We start from the raw sequence: 12,838 nt of genomic DNA on the forward strand, positions 1-12,838 counted from the left end.
TAGTGCTCTGTAGTGAGCGTCTCACCTGCACTTGAATGCACCACCGTAGGCAAACTTAAAAATAATCTTAAATGGCATTACCATACAATGATAACATACAACACAAAGGCAGAATACAGATGATGCAGTTCACAATAGTCAAAAATGAGTGCACATGACATGACACTGTTTTTTTTGAGGTCATGACACGTGTGTACACATGAAAAGGCCATGAATTTAATGATGCCAACACTCAATGGGATGGTATGACAATATTTTCGTAGTCTTTGTTTGCCATTTGGCACAAACATTGAACTCTGGCTCTGTCTTTGAATGTGTTAATATCTGTGAAGCATTTGAAAATTAAAGGAAACAGATACAATTTCACTACAAGCCCCATGACAGAGAAACAAAGAGTTTAGTTGAGTTTTTTCACTTAGTTTTAGCAGTTTTATTCTAGTTAAAACGTCATTAAAACGCTGTTCAGAGAGATGGCATGATGTGATGTAGACAAAGGGATTAGATAATTTCCTGTTATGGTTCATTATGATTTCACAGTCGAGTTCTTTTCTATACCTTCATATCATATACCTGTTTCAAACCACAGAGAGGCTTCACTGCTTTACTTGCTGTGCTTTGCCCTACTTTTTCATACCTCTATCAGCTGTGCACAGCTCCCCCCACCTGTTTTATTCCAAACAGTGGTCCACTACCATCCATTGTCATTATGTTTCCATTGATTTCTCTGTGTGCTGACTTCACTAACAAGCACAGGGACTAAAATGAAAAGTGGGATATGCTGTGTTGGGTAGGGAACATGACCTATTTACCCACCCACTCCCATCAGTTGAGTCATGTCTCCTGTCGTGTCATTTCCAGCTTAGCCGATCTGTTCCACCTAACACGTTGGGCTTTTAAGTATACTGAAATAATCCATGCCAATCTGAACCACGCAATCACACTGCCATGTTTACACACATTCTGATAATTTAGTAAATCTACATAATCATTTCAACTTCAATGCCAGAGATGTAGAACCTGTTTATGACCATTCATCACTAACTGTAAGAAGAACCCTTCTTCATCTGAGGAAATGCATCAGTGGCAGGGGAAATCCAGAGTGTGTGGCCAGACTAAAATGAGCTTCATTAATGTTCGCTGCACTGCACGTTTGACGTCATTGCATAATGTTCACAGTTATTTTTTGAGGTCAGACAAGGGATGTGAAGAGGTTATTCTGAGAACAGAGACCTGGTTAATGGCCAAGATCAGTCTGTTATAAATGCTTTGATGAAACATATGACACCTCGACAGGAGTCAGTGTTTCTTCTCACCAGGTGAACACAACAGAGGAGCAACAGTTTCTTCTGTGTTAGGACCCCGTTGCTTGCCATTTCTAACTCAAGACACCATGTTTGCTTCAGTTTGGTTTTACGAACAGCATAGTTTGTGCTTTCCTCATCCTCATCAGGAAGTGTCCATCAACTAAGACAACAATGTTTTAGATTAAGCGAGTATGACCTTTTGGTCTTGTGCCTGTCTCAGAGCTTTGCTTTGTGTCTCCATCAGTAAGTAGACAGTTTAAACCAGCTGGTGTCTGAGATGATGCCTTTAATCTCACTCCCTTCTCTTCCTTGATGTGTCATACTGGAAGGGATAAGTAGGACAACATCACTTCACTTACTGTATTCTGGGACTAAGACTGCTCTTGCTAGACGGGGTATAATTAGCATGGTGTTATTAATACAAACTTTCAGAAAGTCTGAGCTTCTTTATTTTGGCTGCAGCACACTTCCTCGATTTCTCTTTGATACCAGATGTCCCTCTTCACTGTGACGAGAGCCCATTTCCTGGGTTTGTTCTGGTTAATGGAGGACTGATAATTTGAGAAGAGAATAAAAGTAATTTTGTTATTTATGGCCTTTCAACTCCTAAATGCTCTCTCTGTTGCTTTCCCACCATGATGGATGTTGCCAAAGGGCTTCCATTGACTCACCATCTATGATTCACACGTTACTGTTTGTCATCCATTTTGGCAAGGGAGCATCTTATGCACTTGATTTTCTCCTCCGTCTACCTCCTGTTGTGATGCTGGCAATGGTAGATACTGGATGTGGTTCTGATAACAGGCAGTTAGAGAGACTCCTATTAGATTTGGTGGGCTGGCTGCCTGTGTGTGCATGCAGGTGTGTGTCTATTATGCATGTATCTATGTGTGCTTGTTCAATTATCTATATACAAAAGTGCATGTGTGTATACACCATGCTGTATGATCTTATCTTCCACTCGCTCTGCCTCAGCTGGCTGATGGAAAAGTAATGTGGCATGAGAAACTGCGTGCTGTAGCTAACCTTGAAACAGGCAGCATGTGCACCAAGTTGATTGTGCATAGTAGATCATGTATAAAATGACATTGTTGCTTTGAACTTGATTCTTGAGCTAAACTTTTCCATATAATCTGAACTGAGACCTATTTATTGGATCAACCTTATCATGTGGCTTAGTTCTGTAAGACCTGCTGGTGTTTAAAGTGTTTATTCTGTCTAGGACACCTTGCATAGCAATCGGTCACAGGGGCTTTTAGCCACCTTCCTCCGGGTTACAACAACATAGGTTATGATTCACCCACAATCCCCCGGGGGGACTGAGAACTGCGGGGTCATGCAATTAGTAGACACATCCACACACATTGCACAAATCTGTGTTAACATACCGACAAGGATATTACATTTCAATTTCCATTAGTGGCCCAAACAAAACCGTAGCCTGCTGACATCATCTCATTAATGCTTCATAACCGATCCCAAGTGTTAAATAAACCTGCCCTTTTTCTAGTGATGGGAATTTCGGCTCTTTTGGCTCCCAAGTGGCTCCTCAGATTTTTTTTGTTGCTTCAATAAATTTATTACCAAATTATGTGAAAAATGAATTACTAATGTAAAATACACATTATATAGAATATTTATTGTTTATATTGCCTTATTGATTTGAAATTATTTAATTTTACTGGGGTCATAGAGCTCTGGGCTGTAGGTCTTGGTGGCTGTGGTGTTGTCCTGGATAATGCTGTAGACATTGTAGGAGCAGTAGACACACTGGCACCTTCATTAACAGCAGGTTCCCTTGCTTGTCTTTCCTCCTCTAACTGAATTGATGGGTGAACAGTACACGCATGCCTGTGCAGGTTATTTGTGGAGCCTGCCTGATATGAAATTTAAATTTTGCAAAGTCTGCACTCTGCCTTTGAACTATCAATATTAAAAAATAAATAATAAATAAATATCATATTAAAATGTGTCCAAATTTTTCTACATTTTCTGTCGCTCATGTTTCTCACCTGTCCTGCCTGCAGTCTGACTTGTAGCAGTGCTCTCTCTCGCTCTCTTGTCTCTCCCTCACTCTAGTTCGTGTGCTCACTGCGCTGTGTGTCTATACCCCCCCCCTTCCCTTCCCGCTCAGTGTGGACACATAGACACCATCACACATCTTGACCAATCACGTGCGGCTTTAACAGAAAAAAGAGGAGAAAAACCAACATATCGGCTCCCGACTCTAAGAACCGGATCGTTCGCGACCGACACATCACTACTTTTTTCATATTCAGCTCAGGGCATCAGGGGGACAAAGAGGACATGCCAAACTCTGCTATTATCAGAGAGAATTAGCTTCAGGGTGTTTAAGGTCTCTGGCCTGGAGCTTTTTAGTAAAGTATCGCCAGCCATCCCCATCGTTGTTTGAATTCTGAGGAGAAATGAGGGTCAGCTTGTAAGGACAAGAGAAATAGGGAGCCTCTGTGGCCTGTATTTTACACTCTTGTATGTGTCGGGATAATGAGAGCACATCGCTGGTACAGTATTAGTCATTCCAAGCAGGCTGCTGTCTGAACTCTGGCCATTTCACACACCGTTTGGTGCCGCTGATTGAGATTTCTCCACGTCATTACAGCTACACACACACACACACACACACACACACACACACAAAGAGCACAGAGGCCATATGGGCCATGTGAAAATCCACAGTATGCTTCCGAGCATAAAGTCAGGCTTGTGTAGCGATGTTTTATTTAGTGATTTTTGTTAAAAGTTATATGAAGTGCCTGCGAGGACCAGCTAATTTAATCCACTTGTAAACACCTACGTGTGAATTGTTATTTTTTCATATGCAATACAGGTTGAAAAGGAACACGTAAAAACTCTGAAAAATCCATTTTGACAGTAGAATTTGGTGCCGTTTTAATTCATTCGATCAGGTTGTACTATCCAGTTCAAAGTGTGTCATTTCATTTTCATGAACTTACAGTATAAACCTCCTTTAATTTGAATATTACATCACTGCTCATGAAGACAATCAGAACCAAAAAGATGAACCAGTATACTCTCATTATGTCCTTGCTGAATGCTGAATTTCAGCGACCTATTATAAAACACAATAGCTGCAATCCGTCTAGTTAGTGGTTAAATGTCATTTTTACATAATTAAATAACTGCATAAATATTAACGTCATATTTTGTGCAACGGATTGGGCACACATGAATGACGATTCATTGAAATATCACTTCCGTAAGTCTTGCATTTAACAGTGAATGTCCAGATTTCAAATAAACATCTAATGGGTGGAAATTATTCAGCAGTGCATGCCCTCATTTATTTGTATTGTTATCAAGCAAACACTTCCAAACTGTCTGGCTGATGCTCAGCTTTTGTTTCCTTCAGTTCTATGTTTCAGTGCCATATTTAGCTTTCACTGATGTATAAAATAGAATTGTGCTCCTTTCACTTGGGTAACAAAAATATCTGCAGTTATTCTCTCTGTGTGAGAGAAGATACGGCAGTGCTGATCAGTAGACAAAGACTTGGAAGCTAGTTGTTATACAAAAGGTGAGAGGTTAGATGAGAAATGCCAGGCAGCATTCTGTTTATTCTTAATTAGATTTAGTGTTTTATAGTGAGATGGAGGTAGAACTGGTGATGGTCTAATGAGTGGACTGGCACACAGCTCAGATATCACCTTATTAAAATAGTATTGATGTTTAAACATACGTGTCTTACTTTGTTTTCACTGTGACTAGAAACTAGGCAAACTTACCCTGTTAATAAATAACTTTCTTTATCCAGGATAAAATATCAAATGATAGATAAACTCTATATGATATTATGGGTATTATAATATATAATACGGTGTGACATGCATCTATTCCTCAGGTTAGCTCTCATAGTGCAGTTGTGGGCACTTTCTCTACACTCTGCCTGCATCCTTATTTGTCCCCAAGGTGGAGATCATCCTGGTTTACCCACTGGGAGAAATAATGGAATTCATGTCCTCCAGTTTCAGTCTACTGACTCCTTGCTTTCATGTCCTGAACACAGCCCTCTGGTGCCAAAGGGGTGGGATAGATCACGCAATCATTGCCAAGAGTCTGCCAGTCAGCCATGACTGTATTCTAGCCCCCTCCTCCACTGGAGCCCTGAGTGATGTGATGGTTTCTTGTTCTGTAATATCCAACCCCCATTCTCAGCACACATTTTCTCTCTCTCCGGCTCTATCTTTCACACACACCCTCTTACGTATGTGCAGTCTCCATGGTAACGCGTGGTATCACTATGGCATTGGTGGCCGAGCATGCTGCAAGCTGCTGTAGTGGATTTACTGTACCAGTGCACGCACAAAGAGAACACAGCCAGCAGACTGCTGCCAAAGGGCTGAATGGTTCGAGCAGCAGCCCTTTGAGCTCATCACAGATCAATCCTTTTCCCCCAGATGATATTTCACTTTATCCCCTCACTCTGTACCAAGAGGTTAAACTAAAAAACCTGCTATTGCAGTTTTGAATGGTATGTGAACACATTCATTTAGTCAGACATTAAATGTCTTGATAGAATCAGGGGTACAATCTTAGTATGCAACTTTGCCCTCTATTACACACCATGAGCAAGGTTAACCTCTCCATTTATTCAGTGTTTGCCCTTGGAGGCCACTTTTCTCTATGAATTTAAAAATTCATTAAACCCTGGGTGTTATGATAGCCTCGGGTTATTATTAAGAAGAGATAGCTTTCATTGTTTTGTTGTATTTAATAACACAAAGGTCAACATAGTGCTCAACCTTGGCAGAGTGCAGGCCTATCTTCCACTTTTACTCAGGAGGTTCTGCTCTCTAGTGGCCAGAGATGGCCAGAGCAGCAGGGTGCTGGGACCTTAAGGTCTGCGTGAAGTCTTACTCAGTGAGGTGTTTATGCAGGCTGAACGGTGCTTTTTCGGAGGACTACGTTTAAACAATTAACTGTGTTATGAAGAGTAAATGCTAGATCTGTGCCTTGTCTATGACAGCAGTTAGTGTAGGACACTTTTCAGAGTTCTTAAACACATCTTTTAGCCTTTTAGTCTATCAAGTCTAAATCTAACCTTGGGCTGCTAATACATACATTTTAGTGTACTGCAAAAGAACATCATTTAGCACACGTGTCGTAGGTTTGGAGGCTGCTCTTGTGATACATGTAGAGTGTATTGTACACATTATCCATACTTGACTGCATTATGATGGAAGCTGACAGAACTGTATGCTTTGAGCTATTCTCAGCTATTTTCTCCCTTTGTATGTGTGTGTGAGTGCAGTACAGTGAAGGTGCCCCCGGGAGGCCACAGCAGACTGGCATTCTGGGGCACTACAGTAATTAATGTACCTATTGCACATTGCTACACAAGCAACCACAGCACACACACACAAGCAACACAGAAACACAGAGGCAGTTTCGGTGTGAGGGTTTATGCGTGTGTGTATGTGTGTTTGTGAAATCACGTGCATGAATGTCCTTGGGTCTTTCTTGCTTATCTTACTCACAGTGTCTATAGATGTAGGTTACAGAGGTCTGAGACAGAAACATTTTTTTGTATTTGGATAAAACCAAAAAAAAAAACTAGATAAAACTAAAACCTCTTATCTGAGAGGTTTGATTTTTTGACAGCAGAGTTCATGAACATAGCTAACTTTCACTTGCACTTGCAAGTCTATAGTAGACTTCAAATGAGTCAAATATAGCTATAGTCTGCTTTGTCTTGCAAAAAGACCAAAAAGATAAAAGAGGACTAGTTCTATATTTTCCTCAGAGACTTCTGAATACAAATAATACTTTAGAAACTAGGATAAAATACATGTGTCATCTATTTATATCTATTTTTTTATTGTTCAAACCACCTTTTGTCTATTTGAAATATGCCTCTCTCCTGTACTTATCTCAGCAGTTCCACTTGTGCCATTGTATGCTATTTTGTATTTATCCTTCTCCATCAAAGCTTGGCCGCTGCTAAGAACAGCTCTAACGGTGGGATGGACATTATCAGGCTTGTACACATTTGCACTTTTAGTATCCTCTTAGGTGTTTGATTAGTGTCGCTGTTGTACAATGCAGCCCGACTCTCATCGCCTCTCTCTGTCCTCCTAACTGTCAGTGATAAACCCAGCAATCCGCCTGAAGGGCCACACTGACTGCTTGAGTGATGGTCCAGGTTTATCAGCAGTGGGACGACTGAGGTAAATCCTGCTTGTGGTAGTGTTGAGAACTGTCAGCCTGTGTTTGTTCACGGCAGAATTACAGGTATGGGATAGCACCAGGCAGGGATACTGTACACTGCAGTGTACATCAAATTGTATGGAAGTTCATTATTCCAGAGAGCAGTGGTAACAAACTGCATATCAGAAGGTAGGACCACAGTATGCCTACTTTATAGCAACATCCTTAACAATTGCTATGCTGCTGTAAGAGAGGTCACATTTTACAAGGTGCTGCATTAAAAATGACTGAGTTCTTACTGTATACGGCACATGTGACTTGATCCATAGCTCACCCACAACATAAGTTTGACATCTCTGCTAAAACCTTCTAAGTTCAACATGAAATACTGACTCGAACAGAAATCATTTCTTATCTAAATAATTTTGGTGTGTAAAAATGACGTTTCCTCTGAGCTCAAGAGGGAGATGGAAGCAAATGATAAAATTGTGCAGTGTTGATTACAGCAGCATTATAATATTCTTGGCTGAACCAACTAACAGTGTTACAGTAAGTAAGTTAAGGCAATCACTGAAAACATTTAAATCATGCCTCACAAATAGGATCATTAATGTCTCGTTCAATCTTAGACTGCTTTCTTGCTTGAGGTGAGATCTTTGCCTTCCCTTGGTTTTAGTAAAGCCTTTGTGACTGTAAATGTTCTACTCTTCATCACAGAAAAGACTGCCCAATAGAGATAACTGCTATCATATATATGCTAACTGCTCTTGAGAAAGGGATGATTCTCTAAAGCCTGCTACAACCTTTAAACAACTGCGGCAACCATATATTATTCTGCTGTGTGGGGTTAAAGGTTAGACTCCCTCCTTGACATTATAGAGATCTATATCTACAGGCAACATTAATGGAAGGCAAAGGGGAAACAGATGCTTTTACCTCTGTAGCGCCTTATCTTATTTAAGCCACATCCTTTGTAAATCAGTATATTGCTAGCCAGCTTCTGCATGGCTGACTGGTCAGCATCTTTTGCTCAATTTCTGAATTAAATATTTATTTCATTACAGTGGGGACTTAATGGTTTTCGATATGCAACTCTGATAGGTATTTAAAAATGTATTGTAGTCTATAAAAGTGACTTCATTCCAAACTTAAATACTGTCTGTGTGGGCTGTTTGGATAAAATTACACAGTTTTACACAGTTTGTGAATGGGAAGTAAGGTCTGTTGCCAAGAAAAGCACAGAGAGAGACGGTGGTGATGCAGTGACTTCGAGACAAATCTTGGAAGTACTCTATGGATAGAGCGTAATGGTTATCTTTACTGGAACATGAGGACATTTTCTGATTTACAACCACAAGCCCTGCATTTACAGAAACTCATTTGCATGTTAAAGCGACGTTCGAAGAAACTCAGCCGCTTCTTTAATTGTGAATAGACCAATTCCCCAAATCGCGATTCAATCATGAATTCAACTTCTGATGCTGTTAATAGAGCGCTGACATAATGTATGTTGATTAGAAAAACTGACTGAGTTTTTAGGTGGATTTTCCCTTTTGAGTGAATGTGCTGCTTTTGATAGCCTGTCCACTTGCTCCATCTAGTGTTGAGAGCTGTGCACAGACTGTGGACCACCAACCCTTACTGTAAAACTCATTAAATCTCAGAGCTCATTGCTCAGTCTGTCAATACGCAGAGTGCACACATGATTCCGCTTCTGTAATCACGTCCATAAAGGGCTATACATCCCATTAACTTCTATGCTTTACATTACTGGACTAATATGAAATTGATCTGCACAAACAAACCAAGAGACCACACTTCATGCATTGCATTGGCATTAATTCATGCTGATATGTTTGGTCAGCCACAATGTTAGCTGAGCATATTTTTTTTTCTTTAAAAAACTGGATCTTCAGTTCCACAGAACAGAGACTTGTCTTTGGGAGAGAAAAAACACTCTGCCTAATGCCTGTTGTCTCAGCTGATTGTACGTCGATATTTTTCAGTCGAAAGTGGACAGGCCTGTATAACCGGTTTAGACAACGCATTATCGGATCATTTTACATGATTTTTTGTAATATGAGAGCAAAGTCTTCCCTGCCCCAAGAAGGAAGTACAATCTCAGCCTACATTTTCGATCACTCGGCTTCAATTCGGCCCCGTCGAGCGCAGCAATACGCTGCAAACACGCCCGTGTTTGCCGGATCAACAAGACCTCTAAATGAATGTTTAATGAGCATTTTAGGAGTCATAATGGCATGTCGCTAATGTCCTGTAATGATCTTCCTGTTGATGGCCACGCCTCGATGCTCTCTCCTCCACTACGCCTCTGACAGCTGTCTGACAATGGTTTGAACTTTGCTGAACGTAGACTTCACTTCACTTCACTTCACTTCACCACCAAACGGCTGCAAGTCCTCAAGTCACTGCTTTGGCTTCGCTGTAGAGAATCATGACTTTTCCCTTGAGGAAATCAGTTTCAGGTAGGCTGAGCTTCTTGTTTTTGAAAACATGCTGCGCTTGTTTCGTCTTTTATAGCTGAAATTATTTGTATAAAGTGATTTTGAGGCACCGCTTCCAAACTTATCTTGAGTAAAACTGTTTTTTTTTTTCTTTTCTTTTGTGGCTTTTATTGATGCTGGTAATAGTGTCAAGCTGATTTTTATTTCATGGATGACTCTTGCAGCTCGGAGCTGTCCGTGGTGCTGAAGCGAAGGTGCCTTTCACAGAAACAGTTTGACCGCCTGAAATCTTCACTTTCGCCCTGGAGTTGTGTCTCCGTTTAGTTTGGAGCTTTTTGAGTGTTCACGTGTTCATTATTTAGTCGTGGTGTTTAGTTTTAGATTGTTGTTTTACTCTATTCACTGTATCTAATGTACTCCTGTGTCCCCCCAGATGTCAGACGACGCCTCAGATGTAATCATGGTAAAATAGATAAACCTGAGGTGTGTTCCTGGCGTCTATTATTCATCAGAGAGGACTGGGATGGAACAGTTTGGGCTGAGGACTGTAGATGGCACCATTGGTTAAGCTGATAGCTGCGATCAGTCCGGGGCTGAGGAGAAGTGAGGGAGTGTTGAGTCTGGCAGTCTGGGCTGGAAATGACCGACACAGCAGTGTGAGAGCATGACTTGTGGACTGGGCCTTTACACTTACTAAAACAGCGTGGACCGCTGCTTTTGTTGTTGCCATTTTCATTATGTAAATTCCTGATTACCAGTAGAAGCCAGTTAGAAAAAGATAGACGTGTTAAAAGGTGGCACGGTATAGGAATTCATATTTGTTAGTTAGGTTAATATTAATATTATGGAAATGTATGATGCCACAAAAGGCTAATCCGTCGCTTTGAGGGTTTTGGAGTCATATTTAATCCCAGAAAATCAATGCTTATTCTACTATATCCATCTTGTATAACATCACTGCCGACGTTTGATTATGGCTACCTGCTGTTTTATCCCTCACAGTCAGCTGACACCATCATTATATACTTAGTTAATCATCTTTTACGGTGTTAAATCCCTGCAGCCTACAGTTGGACGTGCGTCCTCACTTAAATTTGAAACCTGGGATTTTCTTTCTCCCCAAACCCAAGCTGCATCAGCAGTTTAAAACTTCTCCTTGTGACTTTCTGTCCAGCCTCGTGTAATAAAACACCAAATATTTGTGATATTGCCTCCTCTTTGCCACTTCCTCCCCCGCCCCACACGCCATCCACGCCCCTTGATATGTGATGTGAATTATCCCATATGACGGCCTATATTGAGATGTTCATGTTCTGTGCACATTGACTGGCTGTGTGTCTCACTAGTTAGACTCCCTGTCCTCCCCCCCTCCTCCCCACTGCTCATCCTCCAGGTTGTCGGTGGGATGCTCCAAGCAGCACAGCTGAGTCTGTGCTTTGCGCTGAGCTCGGATACCGCATCCACAATGAGGCACCTCCTGCTATTACCTTGCGCTGCCTTGCTTCAACAAAAGAGAGAGAAACAAATGGATTCCTCTTAGAGATTCGTTCACATCCTCTGCGTTGCCTTTCTAAAGCGCGCTGTAAGTCTCTTCCTCACAGCGGCAGCTTCAGTAAAGGATTAGGGAAACCAGATAAAGAGCATTGCAAACACTCTGCCGGCGTCTGCAAACAGGTGTTTCCATCCATTAGCTGCGCATTGAGGTTCATTCACGACTATCTGCCAACCCGAACACCATGTGCGCGGCCATGTAGTTTAGTGGGATGATGCAAAACTGCGCACAGAGACTGGCTCTGTGCGTATTTGTTGTGATGCCGACAAAATGATACAGTTGGAGGAACATGCAGCGTGCTGTGGTGAAAGTCTTTGTACCTCTTCACGGTGGAACGTGTGGTTTTTATTTTTTGTTAACTTTCACTTTTTTATTCTCGGAGATACAACGGACAATCCCTGAATAACGCCCAAAGTCGTGAAAATATGATTCATTTGGACATGATCTAACTGGCCTTAACGCACTACCGGGACTGTCTTCTTGTCTACTCTTCACAGTCCACTTGTTCTTTAAACGACTATTTGTGTTTGATTCAGATTGTTACCGCTGCGGCTGGACGTTGTCCTTCGGAATCCAGTTTACTGGATTCAAAAGGGGGTGATTATTTTCACGCTTCTCCGGAAGTTTTTTCCAGAGCGCTGCCAAACTGGCCATGGCTGCAGCGATTGCCAGCTCCCTCATAAGGCAGAAAAGGCAGGCGAGGGAGCGGGAGAAGACCAATGCCTGCCGCTGCGTTAGCAGCCCCAGTAAAACCAAAGGAGGCTGTGAAAAACCCAGTCGACTAAACGTTTTCTCCAGAGTCAAACTCTTTGGCTCCAAGAAGAGGCGACGGAGACGACCAGGTCTGTTGTGCAGTTTCATCAGGCTTTTATCACCATGATCACTGACTCTTCATCTATGACAGGGTGCTGTTATATTTCAGAAATCATCGAAACTAAATTATATATAGCCTACAAAGCACAGCTCCGTGTCTATTCAAGAGATTAATGACTCTGCCAAAGTTGGTAGGAGAATGAGGGGGCTCCCTTATGAAGTTTATCCGCAGAGGGGTCACCTCTGGCGTCTCACGCTCTTCTGAGGCAAACATTAAACTGATACTTCCATCCTTCAGCATCTACTTATTCAGTCCACACTGGACAAGGCACACAAAAGTGCTTATTAAGTAGATTTTGGAAATCACTAAATAGTGTCATTTAGGAGTCAGTCATTGTTCACAGTTCAAATTTAATTGTAGAATAAGTTTGATAGGGATTTTTAAATATCTGTATTATCAATCTCTAGAACAGTTTAATACTGTTGATGCAAGTTACCCTTGGTTAGACTATAAGCTCCAT

General features: G+C 41.4%; 1 protein-coding gene across 3 annotated transcripts in view; it reads left to right on the forward strand.

Annotated features, from left to right (window-relative positions):
* Window positions 1-12,838, forward strand: part of fgf13a (fibroblast growth factor 13a) — a 96,003-nt gene that overhangs the window by 59,905 nt on the left and 23,260 nt on the right. Inside the window, exon 1 of one of the 3 annotated variants that reach the window (XM_070836386.1) lies at window positions 9,891-9,973. The exons of 1 other annotated variant lie outside the window; for it this stretch is intronic. In XM_070836386.1, coding sequence (XP_070692487.1) covers window positions 9,943-9,973 — 31 coding nt within the window. In that variant the 5' untranslated portion in view covers window positions 9,891-9,942. Of the gene's footprint in view, window positions 1-9,890; window positions 9,974-12,156; window positions 12,347-12,838 lie in introns of those variants that run through there. One more of the 3 variants, XM_070836385.1, reaches the window with a different exon arrangement.

This window comes from Pempheris klunzingeri, chromosome 9 (genome assembly GCF_042242105.1).
Source record: "Pempheris klunzingeri isolate RE-2024b chromosome 9, fPemKlu1.hap1, whole genome shotgun sequence".
NCBI classification, from domain to species: Eukaryota; Metazoa; Chordata; class Actinopteri; order Acropomatiformes; family Pempheridae; genus Pempheris; species Pempheris klunzingeri.